This window comes from Chiloscyllium plagiosum, chromosome 3 (genome assembly GCF_004010195.1).
Source record: "Chiloscyllium plagiosum isolate BGI_BamShark_2017 chromosome 3, ASM401019v2, whole genome shotgun sequence".
In the NCBI taxonomy this organism is placed as follows: domain Eukaryota; kingdom Metazoa; phylum Chordata; class Chondrichthyes; order Orectolobiformes; family Hemiscylliidae; genus Chiloscyllium; species Chiloscyllium plagiosum.
Window position 1 is genome coordinate 104,848,675 of NC_057712.1, and position 17,894 is coordinate 104,866,568.

Here is a 17,894-nt window from a genome sequence, read left to right on the forward strand (position 1 = left end):
ATGTTTTGCAGACAAGTACCACATTAAAAAATAACTCCACTAAAATTTCAAATTGTTTGTTTTGTATGAAAATAAAATCTGTATTCAGCTCCAAGCTTTGGGTTTTAGTGCACCTGTTACTTTTATCTTATTCATTCATGGATTTTGGGGCTTTTCAGATTGGGCCAGCAATTATTGTACAATTATTGTACTTATTATTCATGAGTTATATGGTCAGTTTTATTTCTGAAAATATTTATCAAATATTCCTAATGCTAATATACCCTTTATTAATTGCCATTTGGAACCCTTTACATTTGAATTGTGCAGTTGCCACTTAACTTACTTAGTGCAGATGATGTAGTGTTGCCTTTTGCACAAGACCTGATGAAGTTGTCCAGTTGCAGTCATCACAGTCTTGTCCAAGCGGCCTATCTTTATTTGTGAGCCAATTTGTAAACATCTAAAACTCAAAATAAGCCATCTGCCAGGAACTGGGTCAGCACACTGATGGAAAACAAAATTTCCTTTAAGCCAAATTTCTTTGCAGATTTTGAAGTGAAATGAGATTTGGTCTATCTCGATCAATTTTCTGGTGGACATAAATCTACAATGCAATACCAGCATAATTTGTACCAAATTGCTAATTTCATCTTTCCCACAAGGATGGTCATAGAATGAAAAAATGCTGTCCCACTCTGATAAAGGAATTCTGACACATTAATGGCTCAAAGCTTGGGGTGTTCCGGTGCGTCAGTTGTGCTGGACTGATGATAGAGGATTTTATTTTTATAGTAGGTGCAAAACAAATTGGAAACAAATTTAATTCCACGGCTTAGTAAAGGTATTTTTAATTGGTTCTTTGAAGAAGTTGAATTGCTCAGCGAGCAATCACATTTCATTTGAGAAAAAGGTAATATGTTGCCAAATAAGAGCTGCAGCCTCACCTTTAGCTCTCACATCACAATTAGCAATGCTAGAAAAGTTGAGCACCCATAATTGAACACCTGATTATATTCTATAAAAAGAGCACTACCTGTTCCGAAGGTTCAGTACTTTCATCTTGGTGATTCTGACCACAACCTCCCAATGATGTTACCCAGTGCTCTTTAATGCCATTACTTTTGTTTCCTCTCCACCACACTTGTCAGGTTCCGAGCTAATGCCGAAGGCACTTTCAACCAGGATTGTGGGTGGCATTTGGTGGTTCTTCACACTGATCATCATTTCGTCGTACACCGCTAACCTGGCTGCTTTTCTGACAGTGGAGCGTATGGAATCTCCCATTGACTCAGCAGATGACCTGGCTAAACAAACCAAGATCGAGTATGGAGCAGTTGAAGATGGAGCTACTGTAACTTTCTTTAAGGCAAGTTCTTCAAGTTATGTGTATCTTTTCTTGCTTGGTATTTTCTGATTACCACAAACGAACATTTGAAGATGAGCTGAGTTAGGATACAACATCCTTTTGTTCCATTTATTAAAATCTGAATTATATCATCCAAGGAAAACTGATAATGTTGATACTCAGTACATATTAACTAATGAATTACAATCTGTTTTGACCATGAAACTAAAGATTTAATCTTTCGATGTTTTCATGTGCAGCCTGTGATACAATTTGCTTCTAGGTTGTTTCTGAATTATATGGTGATTTATACTTTCTATCCTTAAATTGAAAAGAAAGATAAATTATAACCACTTTATGATGTGTGGATATTAATTTGCAGTGATTATTTCAATTTTTTTTTCCATTATTCATGACATAGAAAGTGGATGTTATGTTATATGCGTATGGACAAACTGGTCACATTCAGAGGTGTAATTTATCAATAGGGCAATTCCATTGGAAGCTTATCTTGCAATCAATCCTTCCTGCATAAGTGGCTTCCTGTAAGGAGACTAGTCCATTTACTGAATAAGGATGCTTGACATGCTGCCTTGTTTGGATCAAATTTTAGTTGGGAAATTTTGGGATCAAAGCCCTCCTTCCATGAAATTGTCAGATGACTAGCTGGCAGACATACCATCCAACTCCACAGCTGTGCTGGTGGAAAGCCAGATGCTTTTTACATGACTGGCCTTCAGGACTGGTGAGCTGTCAGTTCTAAACAAGCTCAGCAGGGCAGGCTATTGGATCAGGGCAATCTTGCACAGTGATGTTAGTTGAAAGATTATTAATGTCTGACTTGCCAGAGAGAACTCCCTTCCTCTTCTTCTAATGGTGCCATAGCGTGTCTTCCACCTTTCTGAGAGTGCTGGAAAAGCCTTGATTTACCATCTCATTGGAAGTGTGGCACACTTAGCAATGCAGCGCCGTATCTCTGCACAAGAATGTGATTTTTGTGCTCATACATGTGTGCTGGGCTTTTCTTGTTTAGAGGCAAGAATGCTGCTCCTGAGCTCATTTTGCAGAAGTTACATATAAACATGGGAATAAGGGTTAAGAGGAAGTCTCTTGGCTGTCACGCATGCTCCACTATTCAATAAGATTACAGTTAATCTGATTCCACATTCCTGTCTACCCTGACAACTATTCAGCGGTTTGTGTACTATCATGCTATCTATTTCTGCCTTAAAGATATTCAAGGACGATGTTTCCAGAATCTTTTGAAGAAGAGGAAAAATGCTCTCCTCATCTCTGTCTTAAATGGATGACCCTTTATTTTGACAAATTTAAAAATCCCACAACATCAGGTTATAGCCCAACAGGTTTATTTGAAAGTACAAACTCTCAGAAAGCTGTTCTTTCAGCAGGTAGCTAGCCAGGTGAAACAGTGACCTCTGGTTTTAGATTTTCTCACAAGAGAAAACATCTTTTCCATATCTATTTTGGCCAACCCTAGGTACACTTGAGAGGCTGCCTTCTTGAACAACTGCAGTCTATTGTGCTAAGTGTACACTGAGAATGCAATGTGAACCAGACAGAGACTGGCATCCTCCAAGAAAGGACTAATGTGATTGTGCACATGATAAGCTACATCCTGCTTTGATGCATGAGTTAATTGTGGATTGAAGTGCACAAATTGACCTGGCAGTAACACGCAAGTGCTAGATGTCTCCAAGCTGCAAAGTAACATGTTGATATGGTGCCTGAGCATGTCAAAGAGCAGGCATGTTGATATGGTGAGGCTGCTAGTTTATCAACAAAGGATCGAGGAGGACGGTGGCCAGTGAGGATGCAGGGATGTGCTTCTGAAGAAGCAGTTACATGATGACTAGGACAAGCTTTTGACCAGCTGCAACTGGCAGGCATTGGATCTAATTTTCTGGTTGGGAATTTGTGTCATCTAGTTTCTCAGTGAAGGAGAGGAAATTTGGAAATGACATTTAAATAAGATGCATTGGGGTTTTGATGAGACACAAATGCATTAAAATGAGGTAGTCGTCTCTCAATGGGCGAGATTCTCACTCTGTCATTTATGGCTTGAAGGTCAAAATTGGAAAAAAAAAAAAAAATCGCTCTCGACACTGAGAATCAGATTTTTTTCATTCTCACCATATTTTTCACCTTTCTCTCACTGCTCATGCTACACCAGGGAAGGAATAATTCCATTCTATAAATTAGCTGTCAGCATTGATGAAAATCAATCAATACACCTTCTGCTCCTGATCCTGAGCATCTGCTGCAAATGTATTCTGCTCCAATTTGAACTGACTCCAGTCCAGGTAAATTGAGTGTTAACTGACTTATCCTAACAAACTCTGGTCCACCTTCCAAAGTAATTATGGTGAAGTTATCCATTACATTTGCAAGTTGTTATTCATAGGTTATTGTCAAATCCCTCTAATTAATTCAACAACTATAAGAATTCATGGTGATTTATTTTGAAAAATATATAATCTCTGCATTAAATGTTTCAAAAATACATGTTCCGTCACAGATTTGACAGAGACAAATTACCTTGTTCATCTGATTAACCTTTACCCCTTTAAACATTATTGGAGACTCCAGCAGGCGAAGATGACTTTTGGTGAATAAATGTGCTGCACACAGCCATGGTAATTTATCCAATTCTTTGTAATAGGGCACATAGTGTTGTAATACATATTTTTACTTTGGTTTCCATTTGGAGGGATCTATTAATGTGAAAAAAACCAACCAGTCTTTCCAACAATCATCAGACTTTGTTTCATGTCACTTAACTAGCACCTCCTGATTTACTTAATGCGCTTGTCAACTCTTTTCATTGTCACTGGTGCCTTCGGCCCTTAGCTTTTAGAAAAAGCAACTTTACCGATATTTCATGGTGGCTTAATTTCTATATTTTTTGTAATCTTCCACGTGAGCAATGTGATTCAGTTTGCAGTTCCAATATCAATTCCACCAATCACAGCACAAAAAACACACCATAAGATTGGTATCTCATTTTCTACTTTAATTGCCTCAGATGTGCTGACTGAAATCATTTCACAATTACATTTCTGAACAGGTGGCTTCCTACTTTGAAAATAATTTAGCATAATGCCTGATCAATGTGATTACTGTTGTTAAGTAGTTAAATTGCTTTTATATTATGTGGCATCCCTGTTTTAATCCGCTCCCACTGAAAAGGGTAAAATCATTTGCAGAAATCGTGCTATGTTTCACAGTTGTGACACACTTAATATTCGGTAGAATATCTTTGAAAAGAAGCAGCTTACCAAGTTGGTATTTTGCTTCAGATGCAGTATTGTATGATCACATTCATTGTCCCTGCAGTGGAATATAATGAGTCAAATGATAATGTTCTGGGGACCCAGGTTCGAATCCTACCACGGCAGATGGTGGAATTTTAATTCAATCAAAAAAAACTGGAATTAAGAATTTGCTGATGACCATGAAATCATTGTCAATTGTTGGAAAAACTCATCTGGTTCACTACGACCTTCAGGGAAGGAAATCTGCCATCTTCACCTGGTCTGGCTTACATGTGACTCCAGACCACAACAATGTTGTTGACTGTCAATTGCACTCTGAAGTGGCCCAGCAAGCCATTCAGTTGTACCAATCGCTACTAAGTCTCAAAGAAATAAAACCAGATGGATCACCTGGCATCACTGGGAAAGACAACGGCAGAAACATCCATGTCAACCCTGCAAAGTCCTCCTCACTAACATCTGGGGGCTAGTGCCATATTTTGGACAGCTATCACACAGACCAGTCAAGCAACAGCCTGACACAGTCATACTCACAGAATCAAACCTTACAGACAATGTCCCAGACACCACCCATCACCATCTCTGCATATGCCCTGTTCCACTGGCAGGGCAGACTCAGCAGAGATAGCGAAATAGTGGTACAAAGTTGAGTGGGAGTTGCCCTGGGAGTTCTCAATGTTGACTCTGGATCCCTTGAAGTCTCATGGCTTCAGGTCAAACATGGGCAAGGAAGCCTCCTGCTGATTACTATGTTCTGTCCTCCCTTGGCTGATAAACAGGTTGAACAACACTTAGAGGAAGCACTAAGTATGACAAAGGCACCTCTGGATGGGAAATTTCAATGTCCAGCATGAAGAGTAGTTCAGCAGCAGCACTGCTGATCGAGCTGGTGGGGTCCTAAAGGACATGGCTGCTAGACCCGTCTGCAGCAGGTGGTGAGGGAACCAACAAAAGAGAAAAACATACTTGACCTCATCCTTACCAGTCTGCCAGCTCCAAATGCATCTATTCATGTCAGTATCAATAAGAGTAACCACTGTGCAGTCCTTGTGGTGACGAAGTTCGGCCTTCACATTGAGAGTAACCTCCATCATGTTGTGTGGCACTGTCACCGTGCCAAATGGGACAGACTTTGAATAGATTAGCAACTCAAGACTGGGCATCTATGAGGCACTGTGGGCCATCAGCAGCAGCAGAATGGTACTCCAGCACAATCTGTAACCTCATGGTCCAGCAAAACCCCCATTCAATCATTACCATCAAGCCAGGGGATCAACTCCAGTTCAATGAAGAGTGCAAGAGGGCATGCCTGGAGCAGCACCAGGCATAGCTGAAGATGAGGTGTCAAACTGGTGAAGCCACCAAACAAGCCTCCTTGCATGCCAAACAGCATAAGCATGATTCGTGATGAAGGGCTTTTGCCTAAAATGTAATTTTCCTGCCCCTCGGATGCTGCCCAACCCACTGTGCTTTTCCAGAACCGCACTCTTGACTCGAAACAGCACAAGCAGCAAGTGATAGATAGAGCTAAACAATCCCACAACCAACGGGTCAGACCTAAGCTCTGCTGTCCTGCCACATCCAGTTGTGAATGGTGATAGATTCGAAAGGTCAGGCAGCATCCAAGGAACAGGAGAATCAACATTTCGGGCATAAGTCCTTCATCAGGAAGCCCTTCCTGATGAAGGGCTTATGCCCGAAACGTCGATTCTCCTGTTCCTTGGATGCTGCCTGACCTGCTGTGCTTTACCAGCAACACATTTTCAGCTCTGATCTCCAGCATCTGCAGACCTCACTTTCTCCTCAATGGTGATAGATTATTAAACAACTCACTGGAGGAGGAGGCTCCACAAATATTCCCTTCCTCAATTATAGAAGAGCCCAGCACATCAGTGCAAAAGACAAGGCTGAAGCTTTCACAGCAATCTTCAGCCAGAAGTGCCAAGTGGATGATCCATCTTGGCCTCCTCCAGTGGTCCTCAGCATTACAGATACCAGTCTTCAGCCAAATCGATTCACTCCATGTGATATCAAGAAACAGATAGAGGCACTGGAGACTGCAAAGGCTATGGGCCCTGACAACATTCTGGCAACAGTCCTGAAGACTTGTGTTCCAGAACTTGCCACTCTCCAAGTTTCTGACAATGTGGGAAATTGTCCACGTATGTCTTGTGCATAAAATGAGGACAAGTCCAACCTGGCCAATTACTACCCTCGATCATCAGTAAAGTGATGGAAGATGTCATCAACAGTGTTAGCAAGCAGCACCTGCTCAGCAATAACCAGCTCATTGGCACACAGTTTGAGTTCCACCCACGCCAGTCATCTCCTGATGTCATTACAGCCTTGGTTCAAACATGGACAAAAGAGTTTAATTCCAGAGTTGAGGTGAGAGTGACAATCCTTGACATCAAGACTACATTTGACTGAGTGTGGCATCAAGGACCGCTAGCAAAACTGGAATCATTGGGTATCAGGGGTCAAACTCTCCAGTGGTTAGTCATTCCTGACACATAGGAAGATAGTCGTAGTTATTGGAGGTCAGTCATCTCAGCTCCAGGACATCTCTGCAGGAGTTCCTCAGGGTAGTGTCCTAGGCCCAACCATCTTCAGCTACTTCATCAATGACCTTCCCTCCATTATAAGTTGAGAAGTGGAGGTGTGCGCCGATGATTGTACAATGTTTAGCACCATTCACAACTCCTCAGACACTGAAGCAGTCCGTGTCCAAATGCAACAAGTTCGGGACAATTTCCAGGCTTGGGCTGACAAGTGACAAGTAACATTCACACCAATCAAATGCCAGGCTATGACCATCACCAACAAGAGACAATCTAACCACTGCCCCTTGACATTCAATGGTGTTCCCATCATTGAGGCCCCCACTATCAACATTCTCAGAGTTATCATTGATCAGAACCTCAACTGGACTCACACATAAACACTGTGGCTACAAGAGCAGGTCAGAAGCGAGGAATACTGCGGTGAGCAACTAGCTACCTGACTCCTGAAAGCCTGTCCACCATATACAAGGCACAAGTCAAGAGTGTGATGGAGTACTCCTCACTTGGCTGAATGAGTGCTGCCCCAACAACACTCAAGAAGTTTGACACCATCTGGGCAAAGCAGTCTACTGGATTGGCACTTCATCAACAAGCATCCACTCCCTCCACCACCGATGCTCAGTAGCAGCAGTGTGTGCTATCTACAAGTTGCGCTGCAGAAATTCACCAACGATCCTCAGACAGTACCTTCCAAACCCATAGCCATCACTTCCACCTAGAAGGACAAGGGCAGCAGATATAGGGGAACACTACCGCCTTCAGGTTGCCCTCCATTCACTCACCATCATGACTTAGAAATATATTGGTGTTCTTTCACTGTCATTGGGTCAAAATCCAGGAATTTCCTTGCTAAGGGCATTGTGAGTAAACCCACAGCAGGTGGAGTACAGCGGTTCAAGAAGGCAGCTTACCATTACCTTCCCGAGGGCAGTTGGGGACAGGCAATAAATGCTGGCCAGCCAACAACACCCACATCCCACAAATTGAATAAATAAATAAAAGATTGATTGTTATTTTACCATATTGTTTGTTATACTGCTTTTACATTTAAATATTGAAGGCTGTAAGTTTAAAATGCTTTAAGATTAATTCTCAGGATTTGGGCATCACTGATAAGGCCTATGTTATTGGTGGGTCGTCTTCATTTTGAATCAGCACAATGTAGCACTTTAATTAAACCAAGTGGCTTACTGAACCATTTCAGAGAACAATTAAGAGTTAACTTGTTGGAGTTGAACTGGTCAGGTATAGGCCAGTCCTGTTATGGAGCTTCCTTTCCTAAATGACATTAGTGAAGCACCTAGGTTGCTATGGGAGTAATTTGTGATTACTTTCATTCACATTTAGTTCTCAAGCATTTATATAGAAAAGCAGCCTTTTTTTTACAAAAAGGGACTTCCTACACAAGGTTCAGTGAATTGGTTTAGCTCAGCTGGCTGGATTGTTGGTTTAAGGGCAGTGTGATACCAATGGTGTGGGTTCAATTCCCATCACTGGTTTGAGGTTACCATGAAGGGCTCTCCTTCTCAACCTCTTCCCTTGCCTTAGGTCATGTGACCCTCAGGTTAAATCACCACCAATTGCTTCTCTCTGTAATGAAGGAGCAGCCCCTCTGGTCTGGAAAGACTATGGTGCCACAACCGCAACACAAGATTCAACTCTAAATGTATATAGAACCTTCTTTACATTTTCTTAATTTAAAAAAAATGTTTCTTTGTACATAGTCTTTTTCCTAGGATGATGACATCAGCTTGTACAAATGGGCAGAGCTACAAATTGAGGGGTGATAAATTTAAGACAAATGTCAGAGGCAGGTTCTTTACTCAGAGAGTGGTAGGGAAGTGGAATGCCCTGTCTGCCATGTAGTTAATTCAGCCACATTAGAGAGATTTAAACAATCCTTGGCTAAGCACATGGATGATGATGGGATAGTGTAGGGGGATGGGCTTAGATTAGTTCACAGGTCGGTGCAACATTGAAGGCCGAAGGGCTTGCTCTGCACTGTATTGTTCTATGTTCTATATTTTATAGAAGTATGGTCAGACTCTTTGTGGAGAAAACTCCCAGATTCTGAAGAGCATTTTGGCACAAGTTTTACATTTGCCCTTTCTCTTTCAATGTGAGTGCCCAGTAATGCTGTCTGTTGAATTGGGCTCTTGTATCCTCTTTGTTACTACTGTCCACATCATGTTCCATGGCTTTATGATTACTTTCTCAAATGCCAGCTTCTTATTCACTTGTATTTTTAAACTGAATTCACATGCTCAAATTGTAACAGTATGATTTGAACTCTCCAAATTACTTGCTGAATAACATAATTGCTAAACAAATGCATTGCTTATTAATAGCACGGACCTTTGACACAAAATCTACATCCTGACTTCAATGGGCTTTAATAGTCCTGGAGTGCATCAGAAGAAATAAAACCTGGACAAGCATAAGATATGATTACTAATAACAACTTACATTTATAGACTGTCCTTCATAACTTGAGGTCCACCTAAAACCAATGATATATAATTAAATAGTTAGAGCCAGTGTAACACGATTGACAATAGCTCACTAACTATAAAATTGGGCTGTAAGTCCAGAGGCTAAAACTAGCGTCCATGACAATAAACAGTGACTTCAGATTCCATTATTTTTGTTTGAGAGCTGGAGTTTAAAAACAAAATAAACAGGGTGGTAATGTTGAAAAATGTGATAATGAAGCTTCTATGTACAAGTAGAATTGAACAATAAAAGATATTGATCTTGCTAGTCATACCCAAATGTTGAGAAGCGATAATAATAATAAAAATAACAACCGCATTTCCAACCGCAGTGAGATAAGTAACCAGTTAATTTGTTTTTGAAGGATAAGTGTTGGTCCAATAAAATGATCATTTCTTTATTGGAACAGTGTGATGGAACAGTGTAGAAAAGACATTCAACTATTTGAATTCTCCTGAATTTTACCAAAAGTGGTTCACTATTTCTTCTGGCTGAGGACTGTGAACTGGAACTGTATGAGGGCCCAATCAGACTTCCGTCCTGTTGGGTTTCGAGCTGAGGTAAACAATGGGACCCCGAGAAGTTGACTCAGATTTATAATAAATACAATTCACAACTGTTGACAAGAAAAGTAGAGGAGAAACAAAAGGTTGTTGGAGCATGGAATGCTTTGCGTGAGGCAATAGCAGAGGCTCCGAACATTACAATGTTTGCATAAGTATTTTAAGCAATGCAAGATTCAGGACTGTAGAGGGAGAGAGAAGAGTAGCATTATTAATGTTGAGCTTAACAATACAGGAATAGGAAAAACATTTCCCCTCAAGCCTGCTCTATGATTTGATGTGTCCGTCAACCCAATTCATCTGTCCTTGCTCCAAAGCCCTTCATGCCCTTGCCAAATAAAATTCTATTGATTTTTCAAGCCAGCAAATTTCAGTTGACCTTGCATTTACACCCCATAACTGGAACTATTTTTGGATTGGGTCACTTGTTTCTTTACCATCAGCGACTTGTGGTATTATATGCTCTCAATGACAGCCTTTCTTTGCAGACAGATATTGTATATGAGAAGTAGAGATTTGTAGTGTCTTCAGCAAAGAGATCCAAGTTGTTTGACACTTTCTTGGGTAAATTCAAAGGAAAATGATTATGCTACGTCCTCTCAAGCCCATCCCCACGATCTCATCAGATTTAGATGACCACTTGCCCCTCAAGACCCTCAGTCAACTAGAAACATTTGTTGTGCTAACAGTGTAATTGGGCAGCTATTTATTTACTGAAAAAAAATTGGGAAACTTGGCATTTCTGATTTTTTTTCATAAAGGATGCCATTTGTCATCAATTCAGCAAAGATGGCAACTTGATGGGCTTTTGATTAGTGAACTGCCACAATAAGGATGCAGTCATTTCACATATTAATGAAATTATACAGCAGTGTTTTAATTACAGCCTGCAACTGGTACCAAAAAAAACACACCAATCGATCAACCAATCTATTTCACAGCCAGATATTTGCCTTACTCTGCTTTAAAAGGATCAATCAACATTAACTGGCTTTCTACTTAAATCTAATTTGCATATTTGCTTTCGAGAAAAGAATCTGCTGTTCAGTTTTTCTTCAGTTCCTATTCATGAAGCTCCTCCCTCAAACTTTCAATATCCCTTAAACTATTACTCAAAAACATCAACGGTATGAAACATTTCGTACTCAGAATTGCATGTCATTTACGTGGCACCTCAGTCCTCTGTGATTGCTTTCCTTAAAAGCGTTTTAAATCGTATTTATGAATAATGAAATTCGAGAGCCTTTCTTCACAATTTTTCATTCTGGACTGAATTTCAACCTCTTCACTGCTAGTGTTTAAATCTCTTCAGTGCCTAACTCCTCCATTTTCTTATGATCCAGCTGCTCCTTCACAACAACCATCCTCCCCCTCTCCCTCCCACACATTCTCTCAAATCCCCGAACTTCTGATTCAAACTTCTTCCGCATCAGGTCCCCTTTTTGCTCCATTATTGAAATGAGCTTTTAGCTACGTATGTCCCGCATTGCAACACCCACTCTGTAATGCTCCATCTCCTTATTCTGTAAGATCTCCATTAAACGTCACCTCTTTGTTCTAAGGTTTGGCCACTATTCCTTCTTCCACTTGCTATCTGTGTTTTTTTGTTCTGAAGATACTTTTGTGCAGAACTTTGGGATATTTATCCTTTTTAAAACATCATGGACATTAAGGCTAATATTTTTGTGCTGTAGACGATTTATTTTTCAGAGAAGGTAGTGAGGTAATAGTTATCAGTAGCTGAAGAAGTCTGTGGGTGTTATCTGGGAAAAAGGATATTGAACAGTGACATAATTAAAATTTCGAAGACTGCAAAGGAAACAGATAAAACTGCCACAGGCAAATTGCGCATGTTGGGGAAAGGTTCACATATCACAGAATACATCATTAAAAATTAGGAAATCGTGCTTACCTAGAGTATAATTGTCATAGAATAAAGCTGGGTCTTGTGCCTTCCCCTTTGCTGATTTTGTTTCTGGGGTCTGGGGAGCATCAAATCAGAAGGGAGGGTTTAGGGCCCCATTTCCCAACGTGAGACAGGATGAAATTATTCTCAGTATTGGGAAAGTGGAATCCTTTTTAAAAGGCAAGAAGCAATATGTTTGCAAGGGACTTTGGAGTTTCTTGCATATAAGTTACCAAACGTCAGCATGCAGATACATCAAACGAGCAACAGGGACTTTAGCCTTTCTTGCAAGGTATTAGAGTTCAGTCAGTTCAACTATAACACAATAGTTCTGTTCTTGTGCAATCCCATGTTATAAGAAAATTGCGTAATAGCATCACCACGTAAGCTAATGGGGCCGGATTCACATTATAACCAATATACACTTTAAAAGTTCACACTTTAGAAACAGTGTCCCCAATTCGTCAATCATTATAGCAAATTCGCATTAATGAAACTCGCATTATCACAGGATGACCTGTACAACATTAAAAAAGTCTTCTCACACAGCACTGCCCTTTGATGTGAAGGGCAGTGTTTGTCACTGGCCACCCGGGTGTTTTCCTATCTTCCTGGTGGTGGAATTTGAATAAAGATTCGTGCACTTTGTGTCTTTCACTGTGTCTCACACCTGCACACACATACACCATGGGTGCTGGGAAAAAAAAAACACAGGGACCCAAACTGGCCATTAACAGGTCCAGAGAAAAAAAAACAGGAGATTCTCTCACTGTGTCTCAAAAAAAAGTCTTCCTGAGATTATATGGGGCATCAGGAAGGGCACTCCTGGGTACAATTTCCAGGTTGGTCACTGTACTCAAGGGAGGATCTACTTGTCTGGGTTCAGTACAATGCAGGTTCATTCAGAGTAGTCCTATGAGACTGGACTGTTTCACACACATCGAGTCTCTGGAATTTAGAAGAATGGGAGATGATTGAAATATATTTCATGCTGAGATTATTTGTCATGGTAGATACTGAGAGACTGTTTTCCCAAATATACAAGAGGTCATAGTCTCAATGAGGAGTCAATGATAGAGGAATGTGAAAGCAGAAATTTCTACAATTAGACTGTGTGTATTCAAAACAAAAACCAATAGATTTTGGGTAGTGGTGGAGCAGACCCGATGGGGTAAATGTTCTAATTCTGCTCCGATAGCATATGGATGCTAGAGCCATTGAGAGACACGGGGATAGAGTGGGAAAGCAGGACCAATGTCGTGGTGCAGCAGACTCAAAGGGGCATACAGCATACTCCTTTTTGTTGATTTTCTAATGTTCACGTAATATGTATTGGCCTGTAAATAGTGTCACGGAGTGACATTGGATATATATTGAAGAAGAAGGTGCCAAGGATGAAAGGTTGTGTGTATAAGAAAGTAGCTTTGTATTGTAGCAGGAGAAATTGTCGAGAGTGTTAGTGGTAGAGGAAAGAAGTGAGAATTGTAACATATATTTCCAGCACGTGCCTGAAGAACTTCAGGTACAAGAAACTGCTTTGAACTGCAGCCATTGTTGTTGTGTGTACAAACACAGGATTTATTTTCTCCAACTATTTGATTCAAAAACAACTGCTACCAACTGAACTAGGCCCATTTCTGAGTCCTGATGTACTGCTGTAGTCTAGATTGTAAATGTGATCACTTTAGTAATCAAAGTGCCTCTTCTTGCTGTGGGTATTGACCCCACTGATCCATATTTGTTAGGAAGGTAGCAGGACCATGGAATGTAACAATGAAACTCTGTGATAACATCAGAATCACTGTATCTCAGACACACACTTAATGATCAAATTAACAGGAGCCAGGCCTGATTTTCTTTCATTTAGACACAATGTCATCCTACAATAGACAAACATAAGCACATTGAGTGGGATTAATGTTCCACTGTGTAATCACATCCATTTCTGCTTTGAAAACATTGAGAAAATAAAGAGCATACATGTAATAATCAAGTTTGTAGCATTCTTAATGCAGACAGATTAACTCATTTTGCCATCTCCTGACTGACACAAACTCTTGAAAGATAGTCATCTCTTGCTTTCTTTTAACTTGACTGACCCTCTTTGGAATGTCCATGTTGATGCTTAAAAAAAATTCCCTTTAAAGAATGGCAGAGAAACTGATCAATAATTAGTCTAAATAGAATAGCAGAGTAAGACAGCAGCAAAGGAATCCAGACAGGCCATCATGCCTACACCATTTCTAGAGTAGAACTATCAAATTAGTCACCTTCCCCTGCTCTTTCCCCAGGTCTACTTTTCCTCCCTTAAATATTGATTCAATTCCATTCCCAATTATTATTACATTATTGAATCTACTTCCAACAATCTTTTGACAGTGCATTCTAGATTGCAGCAAATTTTCCTCATGTTGCTTCTGTTCCTTTGCTAATTACCTTAAATCTATGTCATCTGGTTACTCACCATTCTATCATTGGAAACAGTTTCTCCTTATTTAGCCTATCAAACCTGGTGATTGACATAATTGCTTCTTAACAGCTGTCTGAAGATAAAGCCCATTTGAGTGCAGTCTCCTCTCTGAGATAGTTCTTTGTGGTTGAGCATAAATTATTCCCACACTTCCAGTGAGTTCTCAGGAGGCTGAAGAGTCTATTTCTCAAGCTGCAGTCTTGTCACAGATGAGGCATTAGGTGGTTTGGAGACTGGCAGGGTGGGATGTCTGGGTTGCCATACGCTACAATCATTTTCAATGGTCAACTTCAGCTTGTCATCAGCAATGAGGCTCAAGGTTTGCAATTGACACCAAAATTGGAGGTGTAGTGGACAACAAAGAAGGTTACCTCAGATTACAATGAGATCTTGATTAGATGGGCCAATGGAAATTAATTTAGATGCTGCAATTTGGAAAGGCAAATCAGGGCAGGACTAATACACAACTTTTTTAGATTAGATTACCTACAGTGTGGAAACAGGCCCTTCAGCCCAACCAGTCCACACTGACCCTCCGAAGAGTAACCCACCCAGACCCATTTCCCTCTGACTAATGCAGCTAACTTAATGGGCAATTTAGCATAGCCAGTTCACCTGACCTGCACATCTTTTGGACTGTGGAATGAGACTCACGCAGACATTGGGAGAATGTGCAAACTCCACATAGACAGTCGCCCAAGGCTGGAATCAAACCTGGGACCCTGGTGCTGTGAGGCAGCAGTGCTAACTACTGTGCCACCCAATAAGGTCCTGGGGAGAGTTGTTGAACAAAGAGACCTTGGAGTGCAGCTCCATAGTTCCTTGAGAGTGGATTTGCAAGTAGATAAGATATTGAAGAAGGCATTTGGTCTGCTTTTCTTTATTGGCCAGAACAATGAGTAAATGGATTGGGAGGTCATAATGTGGCTGTACAGGATATTGGTTAGGCCACTTTTGGAATATTGTATGCCATTCTGATCTCCCTGCTATAGTAAGGATGTTGTGAAACTTGAAAGGATCCAGAAAAGATTTACAAGGATGTTGCCAGGGTTGGAGAGTTTGAGCTATAGGGAGAGGTGGAATAGGCTGGGCTATTCTCCCTGGAGTGTTAGAGGCTAAGGGGTGACCTTATAGAGGTTTACAAAATCATGAGGGGCATGGATAGAGTAAAGAGACAAGGTCTTTTCCCTGGAGTAGGGGAGTCCAAAACTAGAGGGCATAGGTTTAAAGATGAGAGGGGAAAGATTTAAAAGGGACCTAAGGGGCAAAATTTTCACACACAGGACAGTGCCTGTATGAAATGAACAGCCAGAGGAATTGGTGGAGGTTGGTACAACTAGAAAATTAAAAGGCATCTGGACAGGACGGGTTTAGAGAGATATGGGCCAAATGCTGGCAAATGGGACTAGATTAATTTCAGATATCTGATTAGTTTGGACAAGTTGGACCGAAGGGCCTGTTTTCCGTGCTGTACATCTCCATGACTCTATGACTGTATATGTAGATTCTTCCCAGATGTTTCTTCGATTAGATTAGATTCCCTACAGTATGGAAACAGACCATTTGGCCCAACAAGTTCACACAAACCCTCTGAAGAGTAACCCACCCAGACCCATTCCCCTACCATATATTTACCCTTGAGTAATGCACCTATGGGCAATTTAGCATGGTCAATCCACCTGACCTGCACATCTTTGGATTGTGGGAGGAAACCAGCAGGAGGAAGTCCACGCAGACACCAGGAGAATGTGCAAATTCCACATAGACTGTTAGCTGAGGCAGGAATTGAACCTGGGTTGCTGGTGCTGTGAGGCAGCAGTGCTAACCACTGAGCCACTGTGCTACCCATTTTCCTTTTCCATCAGGCTGTCTTAGACCAAGTTTTCTCAAATGTCAATGGGAATGTTGCACATTTTGAAGGAAGCTTCAAGGATGCAATTGAAATGTTTCTTTGGCTCTTTACTTGCAATGATGAAACTCCAAGTAGACTGCACATTTCAGGAGTCTCATGTCAGGCATGCAGAATATGGCCGACAAATTTGTAGGATCTCATGGAGGCAGTGCTGACAATACTTTTCTGGGGTTTTAAAGTGTCTGCTGAACGTAGTCCACGTCTCTGAGTCATGTAGGAGCTGGCATCATTACTGCTCTGTAGACCATAAACTTAGGGTTGGGTTTGAGGTCCTGACCATCAAACATTTTGATCTTCAAGCAGCCAAAGACTGTGCTTTCGGTGTGCCAGCAATGTTGTACCTCATCTTTGATGTCTGCCCTTGTTGTCAGTAAGCTCCCTTGGTCTGGAAAGTGGTCTGGATCGTCCAATGCCTGGCTGTGAATTTTGATAGCAATGTAAGTGTGGTGTGGTGAGGCAAGACTGGTAGAGGATCTTTGTTGTGCAAATGTCCTGTGCTCTCCTGGGTCTCAGTGAAGGTGTGGACCTTGGCTTGGAGCTCAGTCTTAGAGTGTGCACAGACACAAGTATGACCTACGTTTTGACAGTCAGTAACAGAGGATACAATGACCTTGGAACTGGCCTGCAGGTAGCGGAGTTTGAACAGATACCTGTTTGTTTTGTAGATTAGCTCCACTCCAGCAGAAAGTTTATTGAGGGAGAGGTGGAGCAAAAGAGTGTGATAGCACAGTCTTCTCTGACTCTGCTCCAAATGTGAATTTGGTCTGTGATGGATCCACTTTTTAGGATTGCTTGGAGCAGACGGAGAATAGAGAGAAACCTTTGAGGGCCAGATACAAGGGTTGATACTGCTCATTGCATTTCTCTTGTAATTGTTAAGTAGTGGTCAGACAATTTTCTGATTCAGTATGTGGATGTACCTATCATCGAAGGTGCAAACCTTGACCTACTCTTGGGAAATAAGGCAGGGCAGGTGACTGAGGTGTCAGTGGGGGAGCACTTTGGGGCCAGTGACCATAATTCTATTTGTTTTAAAATAGTGATGGAAAAGGATAGTTCTAAATTAGAGAAAGGCCAATTTTGACGGTATTAGGCAAGAACTTTCAAAAGCTGATTGGAGACAGATGTTTGCCGGTAAAGGGATGGCTGGAAAATGGGGAGACTTCTGAAATGAGATAACAAGAGTCCAGAGAAAGTATATTCCTGTTAGGGTGAAAGGAAAGGCTAGTAGGTATAGGGAATGCTGGATGACTAAAGAAATTGGGGGTTTGGTTAAGAAAAAGGAAGCAAATGTCAGGTACAGACAGGATAGATCAAGTGAATCCTTAGAAGAGTATAAAGAAAGTAGGAGTATACTTAAGAGGGA

At 41.1% G+C, this 17,894-nt stretch overlaps 1 protein-coding gene and 1 long non-coding RNA gene across 9 annotated transcripts in view; one reads left to right on the top strand and one right to left on the bottom strand.

The window, feature by feature from the left end:
- Positions 1-12,735, bottom strand: part of LOC122548407 — a 16,638-nt gene extending 3,903 nt beyond the window's left edge. Inside the window, exons 1-2 of the long non-coding RNA XR_006311226.1 lie at positions 12,153-12,735; positions 9,651-9,684 (exon numbers count right to left, since the gene is read on the bottom strand). This is a non-coding gene — a long non-coding RNA (uncharacterized LOC122548407). The remainder of the gene's footprint in view (positions 1-9,650; positions 9,685-12,152) is intronic.
- LOC122548404 (glutamate receptor ionotropic, kainate 2) overlaps positions 1-17,894 on the top strand; it is a 442,113-nt gene that overhangs the window by 378,203 nt on the left and 46,016 nt on the right. For all 8 annotated transcript variants that reach the window (XM_043687010.1, XM_043687014.1, XM_043687017.1 and 5 more), the window contains one exon: positions 1,131-1,348. In XM_043687010.1, the coding sequence (XP_043542945.1) occupies positions 1,131-1,348 (218 nt within the window). The remainder of the gene's footprint in view (positions 1-1,130; positions 1,349-17,894) is intronic.